Here is a 20767-nt window from a genome sequence, read left to right on the forward strand (position 1 = left end):
GGAATAGAACCCTGGTGTCCCGACTCCCATTCCTATGCTCTAGCCAAAAGGCCATTACTTGCCTGGCATAGGATGGGAAGCCAGATGTGGTCTTGGAAGAAGAGGAAGATCTGTACTGGCACCAGAGTTTTGCAGTTCTGCCAAGTGTCCTGTATCTTCCTGCCTATAGATCAGGTAAAAATCTTGTGCCAAAAGAGTATTGCATTCCAAATACCCTTTCTCCTAGAAGGGGGAGCACTGGCTGGGGACACAGAAAATTATGGGTTCTGGTTTTGTCTCTCTTACAGACTCGTGTAAGAGAGACAAATATCTGTGCAGTTCACAACCATATTGCTGATTAGGCCCTCGTATCCCTAATCTGGGGCCCAGTTTTGTTTGCCCATTTTAAAATGGGTAACGTTGCACAAGGTCATTTTGGCAGATCTGGGAATAGAATCCTGTTCTCTAGTATGACAGACCCAGGTCTCATCCACCTCATCACAATGGCTTTCTGAACGAATATGCCAAATATTTATGCTTGGCTAGGTCTGTAACCACTTCTCTAGTCCCTAGACAACTCTGCTCCCAGAGCCAGGAGTAAAACCTGGGAATGTCAGGTATCAGGATTCCTATCTTGTCTCATAAGTAGTTGTACAACGTATTGGCAAAAGTGTCTCTGGTCTCCCCCCAAGGGGCTGGCTCATATAGAGTATACCAGCCTATTCCTGCATCTGGTTACTACTCCAGTTCAAACAGAAGTCTGTGCTTTATGTCTAAAGGCCCAGGGTTTAAACTTTGCTCGTAGCCATGTGGGGAAAAATAGTTTGTAATTAAAGACCATATACCCAGAAAGGGACCAAATTAAGATAGCATGGGTAACATCAGTGCTGCATTTGCTAATGTGTGTGGTGTCTGTCTATTTTTTTTATGCTTGCTTTTGCAACTGCAAGTCTAACACAGGTTTTTATATGTGAAAGACCTCCTAAGTAGCACTTACTGATGGACAGGTGTCTTAAAATATTGCAAGTGAGCTACAGAGCCTTTTACCTGTAAGTCACCAGTTTGAACCCAGTCCCCTTCAGCAGGGACAGAAAGCTGTTCCCACCTAATATGGATGTTGGCTGATTCCTACATTGAGATGAGCTTGGTCTTGGTTCCACCTCTGACATCACAAGTTCACCACCATTACTTGTACTAATGGACAGACTTGTCAAAGAATTGTTTGAGTCGTAAGGACTGAACTAACATTATCTCTTTCACCAGCAGAAGTCGTCATTCTCCTCCTTCAGCCTCATCGAGGCTGAACTATGCTGGCAGGGTAGTGTATGTGGGAAGCTTGCCCTGGTGCTGCCCTATATATAGATAGACGTCATTTACCAGGGTTTTCAATCTGGCAGTCACCCTTTCAACTGGGACTAAATCAACACATCTGAGATGACATTGATGGTTATATGCAAATATTTATTTGCTAATTTACATAACTTGTATAAAATGTCACACTGAGTTGCACAAAACTTGGCAGCGATAACTTTGGACATGCTGGAAGCAAGAGAGAAGATGAAGCTGAGGCTAATAGTTGGGGATAGTGCCCTTTATCAAGAGTGGTTGTCAGTAATGCTTGAGCCAGGCTGAAAGTGGTTGGTTCTTTGAACTGAGTAAAAATCTTGCCCCAGTACCACTGGACATCTGTAATTTAGCACTCTCTGAAAACAGATTTTTTTCCCCCCATTCTAGTAACTTCTAATTCCAGTTTTAATCTTCTATTCTAGATTCATCACATTGCCCACAATGGAGGATTATATAAAAGACCTTTTAATGAAGCTTTTGAGGAAACACCAATGCTGGTTGCTGTGCTGACGTACGTGGGTTACGGTGTCCTCACCCTCTTTGGGTATCTGCGAGACTTTCTGCGACAGTGGAAGATTGAGAAGTGTCACCATGCATCAGAGAGAGAGGAACAAAAGGTAGTTGCTGGACAGGCAGGGGTGGGATTGAGCTGGTGTGCAGTGGCATGTCAGCCAGCAGTACCAATTTAAAACATTTCTATTTCTAGGCCAAATGGGTGCAAAAAGAACCCGCCAAATATGAGCCTTTGCACAGCTGGTTGGAGTAATCTGTAGATAGTTTGAAACAATAGCACCGAGGTGCTAATTAATTACCTCATAATCTCAGTGAGGTGTTAACTCTGAGGCTCACTGATGACCATTTTAATGTCCACACTGGTAATTGTTTCATTGTCAACCATGTTAACAGAAATATCCAGTTCCTTTGAGATTGAAGATAGAGCTTGAATATCCTCACTTTCCTTTTCTGTCCTCAAACGTGACCTCTGAAATGTGGAAATAAATGTTGGGATCCTTGGACACTTTTGCTGCCCAAATAAGATTATAAAATATACCCTCAGCTGGTGTAAACTGGCATAGCTTCATTGACTTCAGTGAAGCTGCACTGATTTATGCCACTGAGGATCTGGCCCAGTATTTGTCTGTAGTAAACAAAAAGCAATACAGGGAGAAAGCACAGAAATAACTGTCAAACTACTGAGGAAATAATTTTTTTTCCAAGAAAAGGCTCTAGAATTAGGGAGTCAAATATTGCTTTTGAGTTAGTGTTCAGTGTGATTTATTTTCTTCAAGTGAGGATTAGAGTAGGGTAGCTAAAGTGCATGGGCAAATATGGCCCATAGCTGCTCTAATAGTCAGTATAGATTTATTGGTCATGAATCATACTCTGTATTCTTCACTGGATGTTCTCATCAATGTGCTTCATTGCATGCTGGGTTCTGTAGTCTCCCTGTGACTCATCTCTGGTAAAATGGGAGCTGCTACAAGCTCCTTTGTTCTGTGCAACAGCGGAGTTTAAGATGCTTTTCTGTGGAGTAACATTACATAAACTCAGTATGCTTCCTGCCAGGAAGGAAGAATAAAAGGCCTGTCTCCTCTTCTCTCTCCCCCTCCCCCCCAGTTTAAATGTACTTTATTAAGTTACTATCCCCCCCAACCACAAAAGTGTGTGCACCTGACAATGCCCATGAAATATGATTGTTGTCCAGCAGAATGTGGAACGCAGTGTCAGGCATGACTAAATAAAGGGGATACCCAATCTGTAGGTAGGAGCTGAGGTGAGAAGGATTGAGGTTACAGCATTGAGGTTGGTTACTCAGTGAATGCTAGTGCACAGCACAGGAGGATTATCCTGAATATCTATTAGCTAAAGAGTTACTGAATTAGGATTCCCTTACTTCAGACATAATGTATATTTAGAATTTCTGTCCTGAGTAGTCCTTCAGCCTAAATTCTTAATGTTTCCCTGAAATGCTTTGTTTTGGGAGATAACTGGTGATTTGAAGCCCTCTGGGAGCATGTATGTGGACAGTGGCCTTAGGAGCCATTCCTCAGCATGGTGGATATGGATCTTCTGTTGGGTCATGAGTTGCAGATAAGAGATGCCCCTTTTCTATCCACTTTTATATTGTTCATGGCATCGTTATGGGTGAGTTTGCTGAGAGATCAGGGCCTTTTTTTTTTTTTTAAGAGGAATCAATTTGTGGTTGGTTATGAGGGGAGGATATGGGGATGTGGTGCAATACACTAAAAACAGGAAACTCCCTTTAAAAAAATATTAGCAGTGATGATTCAATGCCAACCTGGTGTACTTCCTCACATTCATGCCTAGATTAGAGTAGCTGCTCCTACTATAAAGTGAACTTTATCAAGTGCATGTGACTTCTGGAACAAGTTGTAAGCTGCAAGCACTAGACTGTGCATCAGGCTCCCTAGATCTGCCTAGAAGTTTGGGAGACCAAGCTGTAATGAACCTGATGTAGAAACCAGTTTCACTTTTTCTGGGTTAAGGTAGTTTTTTAAAGTTATTGAGCACCATTTTGAAGCAGTGTCCCTTTAAGAAGTTTCAAATATTTAATCTTTCAGGCTCCTGACTAGTTGCCCAGTTGACCCACAGTGGCAAAGAATGGACTTCCTTGTGTGGAGAGGAAGTGACTCTTATTTTATAATTGAAACTTGTATCATATTGCAAGTAAATCAGTGCTTGATAGAGGCAGTTGGCCTGAAAATAGTCTCTCCCAGCCTTGTTGACTCTAACTGTATGGAAATGAGAATCTTTTTATTCTCCTCATGCACATACAAGAGACTGGCACGTTAAACAAAAGCATTGCATTTAGATTTCTGAAGTAATACTTTGTTAATGTTTGTAAGTTACTTGGGAGATGAACAGCACAACATATGGGGATAGGAAGTGTTTGGAAGATCCTCCTGTCTAGGTAACCAGTGTGCAATGAGTTTATTATATGTAGTTATTAGTCATACATATTTGCCATGCTTTATACAGTAAACCCTATTTTAAGCAACCATCCAAGGGGTGAGCAAAAGAAGGTTGCTTAGTACAGTTAGCCATTTAACAGAAGATTGAACAAACTTGTACTGGAAATCATGGGTTTACTTCAAAGTGGCTGTGTATAGGGTATTTCCTAGTTCATTGTAGTTTATAGGGGCATGGTCTAGAATTAGGTCCAAAATGTAATAGTTTTGAAAAAATAAACTAGTACTAATAGAAATAACTTTTCACCTGGAAAAAAATCAGTGTAATCCCCAAAGAAAATATGTCCTCTTTGCCACCTAACATTTCAGCTTTGTGGTAGTGCACAGAACCTGAAAGTGAAAGTGACTAGATTAATTTGGCTTTTCAAACATATTTTTTAGTTTGACAGTATCCTTTGGCTTGCCTACAGTATCCTTGGACTTATTGCAGGGGGAATTAATAACATTCCAGATAAGCCTGATATCCTCTCTCTGCTGCTTATATACAGCTCACAAAAGGAGGAAGTGGGACCGATTGTGCTTGTATTGATTCCTAGAAAAATTTTGTTTCTAGCTTCCTTTAAAATATATCCAACTGACATTTCCCTGGTAACTGCTGTTATGAAACACATCCTCTGAGGACAATTAGCAGCTTGTTCTAGGGCATTTAAACTACTGAGAATTTTTGTTAGCCTTTATCAGCTTGAAGGAAGCCTGTCCATGTCTAACATGCAGTAAGCACATATCTTTGGAGCTTACAGCAAACCTTCCCAGTAACTGTGTAAGTTAAATCTGGAAAACCCATATTGCACTTGATAGGTAGGATTGAATGTTACTCCCATTTAAAAGTGATCTGTATGTGACTGACTACGCTATCCTTGGGAATGGGAAGACCTATGGTGGTGGCTGGTGCAAAGCTAAACAGGTAAATGGTATTAATTTCATTTAAGCTCCAAGGGAAGAGTGATGATAGAAACCAGCTGCAGAGTATGCACTGCAGGGTTGGTCTGTCCTTCCCTGAGCTAATAGGTTTACCCTGTGGGAGCTGTATTGGAGATGGAGTTCTCCTAGAGGTGAGGGAAGTGGCAATGTTTGTTGTTAGTTGGGAGACTCCATTTTGAGTCAGATTGACAGGGCTCACTTGTGTAGACAAGCCCTTTGTCTAACCTAAACAAGAGATTTTTCCAGTTTTTCTGTCTAGTTAAATTACTATGGATATACCAGTGCAACCTCCCCAGGTGGAGACATTTATTCCAGAAGAGTGGCTTTTTTGGCTTAGCTTAAACTATTTTCACAGCAACATAAGCTAATGTGGAAAAAGGCACTCTGATATTGAAATAGGTAATAAAGGTAATAATTGGAGATATACCAATCTCCTAGAGCTGGAAGGGACCTCGAAAGGTCATCGAGTCCAGCCCCCTGCCTTCACTAGCAGGACCAATTTTTGCCCCAGATCCCTAAGTGGCCCCCTCAAGGATTGAACTCACAACTCTGGGTTTAGCAGGCCAATACTCAAACCACTGAGCTATCCCTCTCCCAAATATAAATAAATAAATAAATAAATAAATCTCTCCTCTCCTGTCACGGGAAGTTATGCTGGTATAACTAACAGTTTAAAATCATACACTACTTTGTACTGGTATAATTTTTCCCTGTAAATCAGACCAAGGGTTTGTTCTGACTCTGGGTTTTTTACTTTGGGAGCTATATTCTTATGAAGTTGCTATGGGAATTTAGTAAGTTAAGTAACTTCCGTTCCTATGGAACCTAAAACTAAAACTAAAATTCTCCTATGTTTTTAATGTTCCTGTGTGTCTTTCTGCTTCTCTGCCCTTCACAACATCTGAGGGCATGTCTTTATAATTGGAAAAAATCTCTTCTGTAAACAAGTCCTGAGTTTATGGCCCTCAATTCACATGCATTAGACTCTAAGGCACCTAGAGAAAATGACACTTGTGCCCTTTTACAGCTTTATGATGATCCATAAAGACCTGAAGTTCTCTGAAAAGTTGTTTGGGTTTTTGTACAGTAGAGATTCATGTCTTAGCTACACAATCTTTCAGGGAAGAGTATGTGGCAGACTTGTCGGTTCAAATCATGACATTAAATACAAAGCAAGCAGAAGCTAATTAGTTTAGGAGGAAAGTGACTCTTACTCAGACTGTTTAAAATTGTGCTTTTATTAATATTTAACTCAACCCCAGACAGTTGGGAAGAAATGTCCCTATGTTAAAGACCCAGCACCCCCTCCCCTTTCATTTAAAGTCTGACAGCTTCCAGTTTACTTTTCCCAAGGTGATCTCCAGCAAAAACAGAGAGGACACAACTTGATATTCCTAAAGCTCCAAAAAAAAACCCAAACAAACTGAGAGAACAGTTTTTTTCCCTAAAAAAAAAAAAAGCTTTTTTTTCTTCTGCTGTTTACCTTTAGGGAGCAGCTGTTGCTTTAATCATTCAGGCAAAGAACAAAAAGCTGTAATAGATGCAGTAAATTTTGTGTGGATAGACATGTCCATATAGCATACAGCATATATACATAGTGCACCAGGTGTGCTTGGCTCCTGAATGTGTACATAAATCTTAAACTGGGTGTGTGTGCCATAGAAGTGCTGTAGTGCTTTACAGTAGAGCGGTGTCACTGGGTCAGAGTTTATAATCTAAGGCCCTGATCCTACAAAGGGGTTGGCAAGTGCAGCATGTTGCTCCTTATTTAAGAAATATGAGACTACAGCTTTGGGGCGATGTTTTAGAAGGATAGGACTCTGTATGCACTTGGGAGGCTATTGCACATGATTAGAGGCTTACAAAGTTTTCTGGCTGAATAGAACTAAGTTATGCTAAGCCTCCTTGACAAGATGAGTTTCTTGAAAAAGGGCTGGGTACGCAGATGCATAGAGATCAATGCCAGGCTATCGTTAAGGTTTAATTGTCACTATGAATTATGTGGTCAGGTTTAAAATACTGTGGTGGAAGAAGCAATGGCTGAATCTGAGCTCATGGAAATCCTTGTTCCCTCTGTCACAGTTCAGGGCAACTGGGCCTGCATTCCCTCTCTGTGGTCTACAAGGGCACCAACTCTTGCACTTCTGGATTCTAAGCCATTGGTTTTCTTGGGTGGAGACCTGCATCTCTTTCCCTTCTGACTAGGTATTTACATGTAAACCAGTTCCCTGTCTTCTCTGCCTTAATCCCAGCAAAAGACAATCCGCTTAAGGAGACATGCTTTGCTTCTCTCCTCTAAGACAAGTACACTGTCCGTAATTGATACAGTTATAAGCTACCACACCCTTCATTCTAAGCAAACATATTTCATTCTTAAGGTCAAAGCAATACAGAGGAAATCATTTTAAAATAATAAAAACCTCCATGCATGCTAATAAGCTTACCAGAGATCACTCCAGTTGCAAAATGGGCTCTGGAAGAGGCACCCTTCAGACTCTACCAGGGCCTTTACTGTGGTTTTGAGTTGATCGCACCCTTTGCTCTGAACAAGAAAAACCCATGACTCTGAGTCACTCATTTATCCAGTCTGCCTTTTTGAAGCGACCTTGTATAGGTAATCCGCCAGACAATGGATCTCTTCTCGAAGTGCAGCTTCAAAAGGATGGATTTGAAGTAGTGCTGTCAAGCAATTTAAAAACAATAAGAATACCATTTTTTTAAATATTTGTGGATGTTTTCTACATTTTCAAATATAGTGACTTAAATTACAATGCAGAATGCAAAGTGTACAGTGCTCACTTTGTTTATTTTTTATTACAAATATTTGCACTGTAAAAAACAAAAGAAATTGCATTTTTTAATTTAATTCCTAGAAGTACTGTAAAGCAATCTGTATATCATGAAAGTTGAATTTAGAAATGTAGAATTATGTAAAAAAACTGTTCAAAAATAACAGTGTAAAACTTTAGAGCCTGCAAACCCACTCAGTCCTACTTCTTGTTCAGCTGATAGTTCAGACAAACAAGTTTGTTTACATTTGCAGGAGATAATGCTGCCCGCTTCTTGTTCACAGCGTTACCTGAAAGTGAGAGCTGGTGTTCTCATGGCACTGTTGTAGCCGGTGTCGCAAGATATTTACTTGCCAGATGCACTAAAGATGCATATGTTCCTTCATGCTTCAACCTCCATTCCAGGGGACATGCGTCCATGCTGATGACGGATTCTGCTCGATAACAATCCAAAGCAGTGCGGACTGACGTATGTTCATTTTCATTATCCGAGTCAGATGCCACCTGCAGAAGGTTGATTTTTCTCTTTTGGGGTTTGGGTTCTGTAGTTTTCCGCATCAGTGTTTTTGCTCTTTTAAGACTTCTGAAAGCATGCTCCACACCTCGTCCCTCTCAGATTTTTGAAGGCATTTCAGATTCTTAAACCTTGGATCGAGTGCTGTAGCTATCTTTAGAAATCTCACATTGGTATCTTCTTTGTGTTTTGTCAAATTTGCCGTGAAAGTGTTCTTAAAATGAACAACCTGCTGGGTCATCTGAGATGGCTATAACATGAAATATGTGGCAGAATGTGGGTAAAACAGAGACAGGGACATACAATTCTCTCCCAAGGAGTTCAGTCACAGATTTCATTAATGCATTATTTTTTTAATGAGCGCTGTCAGCATGGAAGCATGAAGGGGCATATGAATGTTTAGCATATCTGGCATGTAAATACCTTGCAATGCTGGCTACAAAAGTGCCATGCAAATGCCTGTTCTCACTTTCTGGTCAATTTGTAAATAAGAGGAGCATAGCATTATCTCCTGTAAATGTAAACAAACCTGTTTCTCTTAGTGATTGGCTGAACAAGAAGTAGGACTGAGTGGACTTGTAGGCTCTGAAGTTGTACATTGTTTTGTTCATGAGTGCAGTTATGTAACAAAAAAATCTACATTTATAAGTTGCATTTTCACGACAAAGATTGCACTACAGTAGCATGTGGTAAATTGTAAAATACTATGTCTTGTTTATCATTTTTACAGTGCTAATATTTGTAATCTATACTCTTTGATTTCAGTTACAACACAATACAATATATATGAAAATGTTTTTCTACATCCAAAATATATAATAAATTTCAATCGGTATTCTATTGTTTAACAGTGTGATTTAAAACTGCAATTAAGCATGATAATTTTTTTTTTGAATTAATCACAAGTTAACTGTGATTTAATTGACAGACCTAATTTGAAGTAGGTCATTTGCATTCTCTACACTCCCAAGTATTTCCTAGGAAATCCACTCCACACGTATTGTCCCCAAAAGTCCTTTGAAGTTCCTAAACAGCAGTGGGCAAACTTTTTGGCCCAAGGGCCACATCTGGGTATGGAAATTGTATGGCGGGCCATGAATGCTCACAAAGTGGGGTGCAGGAGGGGGTTGGGGTGTAGGAGGGTGTTCTAGGCTGGAACTGAGGGGGTCGGCGTGTGGGAGGGGGCTCTGGGCTGGGGCAGGGGATTGGGATATGGAGGGGTGAAGGCTCTGGCTGGGGGTGCAGGGTCTGGTATGGGGCTGGGGGTGAAGGGTTTTGGGTGCAGGAGGGGGCTCTGGGCTGGGTTCGAGGGTTTTAGAGGGTGGGAGGGGGATCAGGGCTGGGGCAGGGGGTTGGGGGCGGGAGGAGCTCTGTTGCAGACTCCAGGTAGCGCTTACCTCCAGCAGCTTCCGGAAGCAGCGGCCTGTCCCCCCTCTGGCTCCTACCTGGAGGTGCGGCCAGGTGGCTCTGCATGCTGCCCCATCCGTAGGCGCCACCCCTGCAGCTCCAATTGGCCACAGTTCCCGGCCAGTGGGAGCCACAGGAGTGGTACTTGGGGCAGGAGCAGTGTATGGAGTCCCCTGGCTGCCCCTGCGCTTAGGAGCTGGTGGCGGGACATGCCACTGCTTCTGGGAGCTGTACGGAGCCATGGCATGCATGCATGGAGCTCCCTGGTTGGAGTGTGGGAGCGGGGCAAGCCCGAGATCCCTATCCCCAGCAGGAGCTTGAGGGCCAGATTAAATCAGCTGGCAGGCTGGATGTGGCCCCTGGGCTGTAGTTTGCCCACCCCCATCCTAAATGTCTTCCTCCTAAAGAAGCTCTATAGATAGTACCTAAACTACTCCCAAAATACTTAAACTTAATTCAGGAAGGTTTAACTTTATTCCATAAGGTTTGTCCAGGATATTGTTATCTGTCAAACTCACTTCACCTTGAAGTTCTAAAAACTTTAATTCTCCTTAGGTAGGAAAGGTCACATCTGAGATACTCGGTCTACCTGGGAGGTCCATTCTGTGGCTAGATTTGGTTTACCCTTATGTAATTTAAATTACCTGTAGATGAATAAATAGTTTGGGTTTTTTTGCTGCTCTGCTGTATAAAGGTGGCTCAGAAGGGCTTTTAAAAAACAATGCTACTTGCTCTCTTTTAGAAATATGAGGACCATTGAATCTTGTGACACTTTGGGTTTCCCTCAGATCTGCAGGGCATTCAGTCACTGCCTGGCCTGTAATCCTGGATGCTTTTGTGCTGTGAGCATGCTGCTAATGTCAGGGCTCTGAGCCACAGCCGTACAACACTTGTCTTTTTACTCTTTTTGTTTGTGGTTTTTCTTGGGGATCCAGAGCAGTGGATGAGATCCAGTGCTAACTACAGGAGAGAGATGGTTAAATCATTAACAAAAATGTTTTTCTCCCAGATGTGTAACATGAGTTGGAGTTATTTGGTCTGTCAGTACCTAATTAAAAGCTTTGAAAGAAGTCTGAATAAATATTACTTTCCTCTCAGTCGAGATTTACTTCCATGGTACAGTAGAACCTCAGAGTTATGAACACCTCGGGAATGGAGGTTGTTTGTAATTCTGAAATGTTCGGAACTCTGAACTAAACATTATGGTGGTTCTTTCAAAAGTTTACAACTGAACATTGACTTAATACAGCTTTGAAAATTTACTATGCAGAAGAAGAATGCTGCTTTTAACGTATTAATTTAAATGAAACAAGCACAGAAACAGTTACCTTACCTTGTGGAAACTTTTTTCTTAAACTTTCCCTATATTTTTTAGTAGTTTACATTTAACACGTACTATACTGTGTTTGCTTTTTTTGTTTCTGCTGCTTCCAGTACCAAATGAGATGTGTGGTTGAGTGGTCAGTTTGTAACTCTGATGCTTGTAACTCTGAGGCTCTACTTATATTTAATGTCAAAACATTCATTCTTAACTCATTCATAAGAGCTCCACAACAAAACAGGCCAGACGAGTCCTGAATTTCTAATATGAAAAACAGCTTGCATGGATTTTCTTCTTGTCTGTATTCCTCTATCATAAACTCCAGCTTTTTGCCCTGTGTAGGTCACTTTTAATGAAAGGTGCTTTTCTTGCACCAGTACATCAGGTGAATAGTGTATTCTCCACAGTCTCACTGCTTTTCTGATGTCTAACTTCCTTTTAATTGAACAGTAAATAAAGAAATTTCGTTATCCTTTCAAGCTTTCGAAGTGGGCCAAGGGAGTACATTACCCTGTGCTCAGAGGTGTCAGTGTTGTCAGTCAGCTTGAAGTTCTTCCGTGTTATCCATTCAAGACATACATTTTGGTTTTCCTGAGAGATACGTTGGAAGGGAAGCTGGAGTTCAGGAAACATTTGTGCAAACAAACTTTGTGGGATATAAGTGATAATGCAAACTATAGAGAAGTGTTTGTCAGAATGCAGCTTTATAGTTGGGATTCTGAACACAAGTTTGGGAAATTTTAGAAGTTAATTTCCACAGTAATTCTAATGCTGCTGTATTAATTGCATTAAAGTATGTTGTTTTTCTGAAAATGAACTGTAAAAAGGGTACTTTCATACGTAAGATTTCCTTGCTCTCAGTTGCAGCTGAACACACACTGAACAGGAACTGCTGCACTGGGAGAGGAGGAGGAGGTGGGAAAGTAGGCCACCCCTTCTCCATCTCCTCTCTACAGTGCAATGTAAACAACTGAGGAAACTTTACTCATCTCCTGGGATTGAAATATGATCTAGTAAATAAGGGCACTGTCCTAGGAATTGGGAGGTTTAGGTTCTGTTTCTGGTTCTGCTGCTATGTGGAGTTGGGCAAGTGGCTTTCCCTGTGCCTTAGCTTCCCAGCAGTGATATATATGTAAGGAGTGACACCTCAGTGAAGTTCTTTAAAATCAGTGGCTGAAAAGTGTTCAGTGTCGTCATATATTGCATTTTTCTTGAGTGCACTTTAAAGTGCATCCCAAACTGATGGAGAAAACTGGCTCTCCTTGTACCACAACAGACTAGACATATGATCTTTTCTCTTGCTTGAATGCCCTTAATGTATCTTTTTCAGGACTTTGTCCCATTGTATCAGGACTTTGAAAACTTCTACACAAGGAACCTCTACATGCGCATCCGAGACAGCTGGAACAGACCAATCTGCAGTGTGCCTGGGGCCAAAGTGGACATAATGGAGAGACTTTCCCATGACTACAATTGGACATTTACGTGAGTTAAAGTGTGAGGAAAGATTCCCAACAATTAGTCTTGAGTGGCTATGAATGCCTGAGGGCTGTGAAACTGTCTTTGAAGGAGCAGCAGGTCCTGCACAGACTAGTGGATAAGAAGGAAGGTCTTCTCAAGGATCAATAATTGGTTAAAACATAGGAAACAAAGGGTAGGAATCAACTGAGTTTTCACAGTGGAGAAAGGTAAATTAGCAGTGTCCCCAAGGGGTCTGTAATGGGACCAGTGCTGTTCAAAATAGTTGTAAATGATCTGGAAAAATGGTAAGCAGTCTGGTGGCAGAACATACAAAATTACTCAGGATAGTAAAGTCCAAAGCAGACTGTGAAGAGTCAGTGTCTGTCTCTCTCAAAATGAGGTAGAGAGCATTGAAACTGAAATTGATAGATTAACTTTGTTTTGGATAATCAAAGTCCTTTTTTGGAAACACTGAATATTAGTAAATCTTTTATTCAGCCAAACAGTCTTTGGTGGGGAAGTAATGGGTGAGTTCTGTTGTTCAGTTCTGAGTTGGGAATGAGTCACTTTCCTGCTTTAGACAAGACAAATATAGAAAGGATAGTAAAGATGGGGGAAAACAGCTTTTGTTGATGTTCTCAGGATACAGAGAGGCTGGTCAAGTATGGATGGATGCTTTGGACTGACAAGTGGGCCATGACAGCTGTTCTAGACTCCAACTCACCATGGATATCATCTGGTTGGTCTGAGCAGGTCCCTCTCCTTCACTAGCCCTTCTCAGGCGGAACAGAGCTGGATGGCTGTCTCATTCCATTGTGCTGGTGCCATGCAATATGGTTGACTTCAGGATCACATGAAAAGCTGGGAGGCAGAGAGCAGGAGGAAGATATAAGGGACAGAAAGAAGCACATGAGGGAGGGGAATACAGCAGGATCTCACATTTATCAAGTTAGGGTCCTTGCTGGTTTAGCGATAATAGCTCCGTGCTGGAGTATCAAAATCTAGTGTCACGGCACCAATCCTTCCACTACTCCTGCAGTGATGATAAAAAGTTTTTTCTTCTTCCCCAAAGTCTTTAAGAACCCCAAAAAGGAGTGATGAGTGGAATACCCCATCTCCTTACTTTGTCCATTAATTAGACCAAACTTCCTACATGCCAATTTTGATTCACTGATTTCTGATCCCATGCTGTTTTTATTTAACCAGGCATGATCTTAACACATTCCTTGAATTATATCAATAGGCCTCTTTATACTAATTCAGTGTTTGTTTTGCTTTTGTATCTTTTTCTCATCAACATTTGTTACAGGATATTGTGACATTCCATTAACTTTCACTCATTTCTCACAGCTGAGCACACAATTAGGGTAAATTTGTGGGCTCGATTATCACAACGTTACACTTCACACAAACACCACATGATTGTCTAAGGCTGAATTTAGCAGGAGTGCTCTGGGTCAAGACTGAAATAAACTGGCAGAGTTGCGGGGTGGAGACCAGAAGTGGAATAGCAAGGGTTGCTACAGATCAAATCTGAGGTACAGAGGTTGTATGTGTGAAACCTGTACAGCCCAACACACAGTGTAACTTATGATGCCTGTCCTTGACTTTCAAGAATATTATAATCAATGCGACTTTTTTCCACTACAGTTTGTTCTTGCCTCGTATTACAACACACCAGTGCTGATTTCCAGATGCATTTCCTTTGTGTGCTGGGGGATATCCTGTTGGACGTAGTGCCAACCTAATTGGTCTAACGAATTCATTTTTAAAATGGAAAGAAAAGGCTTAAAATTTGGGGGTGGGAGTCTGGAGGGGAAGGAAGGACACAGCTAACAAATGATTTGAAAAACCTTCAACATTCTTTAAAAAAGACAGTATTTCAAAGAACATCTACTAGTTCCTAGCCTTCATTTAAATTTTTTTAATTATATAAGCATAAAAAAGATGAGAAATCAGATATTTGTTAAAAATGGCTTAATACCTTTAATACATGTAACTTGAATTAGAGACCCCAACAATGAAAGAGAATCCTTGTTCAGCTAATTATTTCAGTTTTGAAAACGAGGACCGTATCCACGTAAACTTTCTGGCCGCTGGCTGTTGGTCTCTCCTAGTTCCATGCATTTCCTAGCAGGCTGATGGTAGCTAGTGTATTCTTGTGTAGTTGAATCTTGGGTTTGTTTGTCGGTGTCTTAACATGTGATGTCATTGAAATACAGGTACACAGGGAGAGTGATAAAAGACGTTATTAACATGGGTTCCTACAACTATCTTGGATTTGCTCAGAACACTGGAATTTGCAAAGAAGCAGCAGCTAAAGTACTGACACAGTATGGAGCTGGGGTATGCAGCACTAGGCAGGAAATGGGTAAGTTTAGGTTGGGGGCAGGTGTTTTCAAAGTGTATACTTAAATCATAATCTGTTCATTAGTCTCTACAAAACACTGTATGGTTCTAGCTTTTGAACCTCAGATGAAGCAGTAAAGAAATAACTACAGAGTGAAGATAAATTCTGTTTCCTTTTCTGTTCTGGCATGCTTAGTTTACACAGTCACAACAGTCTTCATTGATATGTTGTCAGATTTCCCACTGACGACCCCCTTCTTCCCCCCCCCCTTTCTGGATCATACCAAAAAAATAAATCTAGTTGTTGAAAAACCTCTTGCAGCACAGATTTGGCCCCAGATTCATCTGGTCTATTTTGGACTTCTCTTTTGCTATTTTACATGCAGGAAATCTGGACAAGCATGAGGAGCTGGAAAAACTAGTGGCCAAGTTCCTGGGTGTGGAGGCTGCAATGACGTATGGGATGGGGTTTTCAACCAACTCAATGAACATTCCTGCTTTAGTTGGCAAGGTATGGCTTCAGAGAGAATGGGTAAGGGTGTCTGGCACGAAATTTCTGCTTATGGATTCTTTAGGGGTTGTTCACTCTTTTTTTTCAAATAAGTCACTGCAAATGTTCTTTGTAGAAACAGGTCCTGGTATGTCATCTATACTGTATCTCAACCCAAGGGTCTTTGGGGACACTGTGTTAGGACCTGTAATGCTCCAGAATAGCTCTTGTGTTGGGAGAGAGCACAACCTTGTGGGACTTCTAGTTTCTGCAGGCCACACCTCGATATTAAAGATGGTGATTACTTCAGTAAACTGCCCAACCACAGACTGTTCTGACAGCTTGCTGGGAGACTGAATGCCCCTCCTAACTGGCATAAAATTGAGCCAAGTTGGGCATCCCAGTCATAAACTTGGAAACCTATAATCCCTCATAAAGACAGTAGTAACTAGGGCAAGAAAATTTCCTTTGATGTAATAAACCTGTAAAAGAACAAACATTTTGTTCACCAAATAGTGCTGCATTAATGAATACAATGATCATCCAGGCCTGCAAAATATGTCATCTGCCTGACAGCACAGAACTCAGCCTGAATCTCTTGCATCACTAAATGGTGTTATCTAATCATAGGAGATTAAGGGATGGAGAAGACCTGTTAAACTCCATTTAATCCATCTGCTTCTGCTGGTATAGTACCAAGTATGTTCTATTGCTGTCTCCTGTTCAGATTTAAATATTATCTGATGGGACTTTTCCTTCCCTTGGGAGATGATTCTAGAGCCCTGCACATCTTTCTATCAGGATGTTTTCTTGGTACAATTTAAATCTTCCCATTTTTAATTTCATCCTGTTATTCCTAATTATTCCCCCTTGAACCCCTCTGAATTCCTCCTATGGTATTTGAACCTTTCAAATTTCTGTTGCTTCATCTCATCTCTTGCCTTTTTCTGTGTAGTCCTTTTCTTTAATACCTTCAGTGTCTGCCTCTGACACTACTTACAGTTTTCCCAAGCAGCAGAAGTGAAATTGACATGATTCTGGGTGGTTTCACTGAAGCTATTCGGAATCTTGTGGGCAGCAGTGAAACTGAAAGCTTTGCTCACTTTCACTATGTTGACACCTGGCAAGCTCTGATCAGCATCCAGGGTTGCAGTAGCTGTCTGAAGATTGAAGAGGATCACTTTGTTTGTATTGTAAAGTTATTTCCCCAACTAGAGAAACTGGTACTTATGTTAAATGATAGCTTAAATTTTCCAGATACTGCTGATTTAGCTGCTGCCATATCTTTTTATCCCTGTGTGTGAACATTTACCATGGTAAAGTCTTTAAAGTCCTAGGTTTCCTGTTTGTTTTTCTCAAGATGCCTTGTCTTTTTATTTAAGACAATCTGAAGTAATGAGTAAGATTTTGTGACAAATTATTAAATACTTCATAAAAATTCAGTTACTTACCATTTATATAGTTATTCTCATCCAAGGATCTTAATTGTTTTACATTTGTGCTTTGAGATGATTTCTAGGGGTGTGTGGTGATGAAGGGTCTTCAGAAGGTATTTCAACTCAATCCAGTAATAGAAATTAAAATTTACCAGATTTGGGATAGTCCACCGAAATTTGAAGTGTTCAGATTATTTTCTCCAGGCATTCTAGAACCCTGTTATATATCATTAATAACAATTAAGAATGGAATAGATGCTAGAAACAGTAGCAGGTTTGGGAGAAAAGTTCAAGAGCTCGTAGAGACTATGGGGAGGGAATGAAAATTCAAAAAAAGCTAATGTCAGCTGCAAGGATAATTTCACTTGCTGACCAGAGAATGCATATCTCTTATGCAGCAATGGAAATTTAGATTTTCTTTTTAAACATTCTTTCTTAAGTTAGACATGTTGCATTGATTGCATCTGATAAAATTTGAAGATTAAAGTTAATAGGGTTAGTCTTTCGTTTGTCAATTGTATGCATAAGAGAAATTAGTAATTTTCACCTATTTTCATTCCTTTTAGTAATAAGCCTGCTTTCTTTTTAATTTTGCCTAATAACTATAAAGTCCCCATTCATCTTTTGTCCAAGATTAGATAATTCTGCTTTTTTGGACGTCCTTGTCGTTCCTCTACAAGTCTCACCTCACCCTCTGTTGTTGTGTGGTTGCGTCCCATCTCCTCTAAGACTCTGGAGCATGTTCCTGGTGAAGCAACTACTTCGTGCTCTTTGCATTTTGTTTTGGAAAATACATAGTCTCTTTAGCCTTAATTATGTTTGTTCTTGGAGTTTACCAGCTGTTTTCCACACTGATAGATATTAATACTTCCTCCGATTGCATCTTATGTAAAAGTATTAAGTGCTCAAAATCTAGCTTTCCCGAAATCTTTGAAATGCCATGTTGTGTGAATCTCACAGCTTTTACTATGGGTCATTTAAGTAGACAGTGACAGCTTTTCCACAGGGTTTTTTCACTACTTCCTATCCCTCAGTGAAATGGGGTTGATCCAGGTTTCTCTGCAAACTTCCTGGATCCTAAAGTTGTCTTCTGTGTGGCAGAGGCTCTTCTGTGTATACTTGATTCTGGTTGTCCATTACCGAACATATACCTATCGTAGGTAACTGAAATCCTCCATGAGTACAGTGTAACAAGTGAGTATTTATTTCATCAGTATAGATCCAATATAGATTTATTTAATATACCATCAGTATCTCTACAGAAGACGTCTCAGAGGTGGTGAGTGAGATTAACCAGCATTTCTGGATCTTCTGAAGGAACATAAATGCTAAAATGTCAAGGCCCAAGACTTTTTTCCTTTTTTTTTTTTCCCCAGTCTGCAGATGATTGTTTTAAAAAACCCAATTAGGTGATACTCGGCTATTATGGTGATGAAGGCCATGTAAATATACTTAGATAGGAAGGACACATTGAGGGATGCTGGGTGACATGCGTTTGCACTGCAATAAAAAAACAAAAACAAACCCTGGCATGAAATCTGAGCCGGGTCAATTGACTCAGGCTCACAGAGCTAAAAATGGCAGTGAAGATGTTTGGCCTTGGACTGGACTCTGGTTCTGAGATCCTATGAGGTGGGAGGTTCTCAGAGCCCAGGGTCCAGCCCAAGCCCGAATATCTGCACTCCTGTTTTTAGTCCTGCAGGCTGAGCCCAAGTCAGCTGATGCGCTGTGGGTGTTTTATTGAAGTATAGATGTACCCTAACAGATGATATTCTTGCCTCTTGTTGATTGTATCAAATTAAAAGTTGTAATATTTTCTGTCCCTTGCAGTAATAGGCCTGTTACAGGATATGCGCGATAATTAAGCATCATGGTTGTTGCTGTGTTCAGTAATTATTAAACACAAGAAGATAGCCTCTTTCCTTTGGAGATCCACTATCAAACTGTTCTGCTGTTCTGAACATTTCATAAGGTCTCCTCTGGCTGTCAAACATGTATTTATTTCTTCTTGGAGTGATTGCTCATGTGTATTCCACAATAGGAGTGCGTGCTTGCTGCATGCAGCGGTGCCGGAAGTTTTTCCCCTAGCAGTACCAGTAGGCAAGCGCCCTAGTGACCCCTGGAGTGGTGCCTCCATGGTGCAGTATAAGGGGTGCTACGCGCTCTCCCTACCATCAGTTCCTTCTTGCTGCCAGTGAAGGTGCTTCAGAACTGCTCTGCTCCAGCTTTGCTGTAGCTTGTCCCCAAAACTGCTTGTTCATTCAGTGTATGGTACCTGTAGTTAGTTGTTTAGTTTAGCTAGAGCCCCCGGGCCGGGGCATGCCCCGTGCCCTGGGCTTTAAGTCATGTGACACTTGTAGGCGATCTATGCCAGTGAGTGATCTGCACATGGACTGTTTATGCTTTTTGGGGGAAACCCATCTCAGCGATCGCTGCAAGATTTGCAAGTCATTTAAGCCTCGGACCAAGAGAGAAAGGGACATTAGGCTCCGGGCTATTCTGATGGAGTCGGCGCTGACCCCAGCTCCAGCGTGCCGCTCTGAGTCTGCACTGGGCACCGCAGTGTCAGTGCATGGCGACCCTTCGGCGCCATCGACTAGTCGGCACTGCTCCCCATCCACAGGGCACACCAAGGCGGCTAGGAAGAGGCCTTCTTTGCCCCGGCACCAGAGTAAACCTGGGACAGAGGCTAGACCCATGTTGGCAGTCCTCGATCCCCACTGGCCTCTAGGCCTCTGACTCAAGTTGAGTGGAGTAGCCCGGCCCATTCGGAGCAGGCCTCCCTGGCTGTCCAGATGCCCTCCACGCCAGAGGCCCTGCAGGGGGCCCAGGATGATATGTCCATGCAGGTACCAGGAGCACCGCTGATGTCAGCCCTGCGCTCCAGAGCCAAGCTGCCGCTGGAATCTCCACAGTCACCCCCGGCTCAGTACTGGTCTCAGTCAAGGGAACGTTCCTGATGCGGTTCACGGCCCAGCGTCTGTTCAGGGTAAAGTCCACGTGGATCGCCCTTGATGCCCACCAGGCTGTCTGGTTGGGTTCTGTCTGATCGAGACTCTCGGCACTGCTCCGCCTCAAGGAGCGAACACCGATGGGACTGAGGCAGACAACGCCAAAGGTCCTCATCGTGGAGGGGCTATCGCAGCCGGTCCCAGCACGAACATAGACTTTGTTCCCGTTTGTCCTCCCGCTCCAGGACCCCACCACAGCACTGCCTCCACAGCCCCAGGCGTCGATCGCTGTCGTCTCGCCGTTGTGGGTCTGCCCGCCGGAGCCGATCGCGGAGCAGCTGTTACCGACAGTACTAGTCCTCCACATCGGTGGTGGTCCTCCCCGAGAAACATGCTCCAATGGGTCTGTAGTCGGCTCAGGATCTAACCGTCCACATAAACATCAAGGAGCTCAGGGTGGTATGGCTGGCGTGCATGGCCTTCCACTCGCACCTGGAGGGCAGGATGGTCAGGCTCTTCACAGACAACGGCCTCAATGTTCTACATCAACAGGTGAGGCGGGGCCCGATCCTCTGCCCTCTGCTGCAAAACTCTCAGGCTGTGGGACTTTTGTATAGCCCACGACATCTGCCTAGAGGCCTTCTGTCTGCCAGGCGCCCAGAACGTGTGGGCGGATTGCTTCAGCAGAGACTTCTCGTCTCAGCACGAGTGGCCCCTCCACCCAGAGGTGGTGCACAGACTTTTCCAAGTGTGGGGAACTCCCCACGTGGACCTGTTCGTGACTCGGCAGAACTGTTGCCCTCCCCCATTCT

General features: G+C 42.2%; 1 protein-coding gene across 1 annotated transcript in view; it reads left to right on the forward strand.

Annotated features, from left to right (window-relative positions):
• Positions 1–20767, forward strand: part of SPTLC2 (serine palmitoyltransferase long chain base subunit 2) — a 111788-nt gene that overhangs the window by 20722 nt on the left and 70299 nt on the right. Inside the window, exons 2-5 of the mRNA XM_045015064.1 lie at positions 1749–1943; positions 12599–12753; positions 14952–15100; positions 15465–15589. Of these exons, the coding sequence (XP_044870999.1) occupies positions 1749–1943; positions 12599–12753; positions 14952–15100; positions 15465–15589 (624 nt within the window). The remainder of the gene's footprint in view (positions 1–1748; positions 1944–12598; positions 12754–14951; positions 15101–15464; positions 15590–20767) is intronic.

Source organism: Mauremys mutica, chromosome 4 (assembly GCF_020497125.1).
Source record: "Mauremys mutica isolate MM-2020 ecotype Southern chromosome 4, ASM2049712v1, whole genome shotgun sequence".
Lineage (NCBI taxonomy): Eukaryota > Metazoa > Chordata > Testudines > Geoemydidae > Mauremys > Mauremys mutica.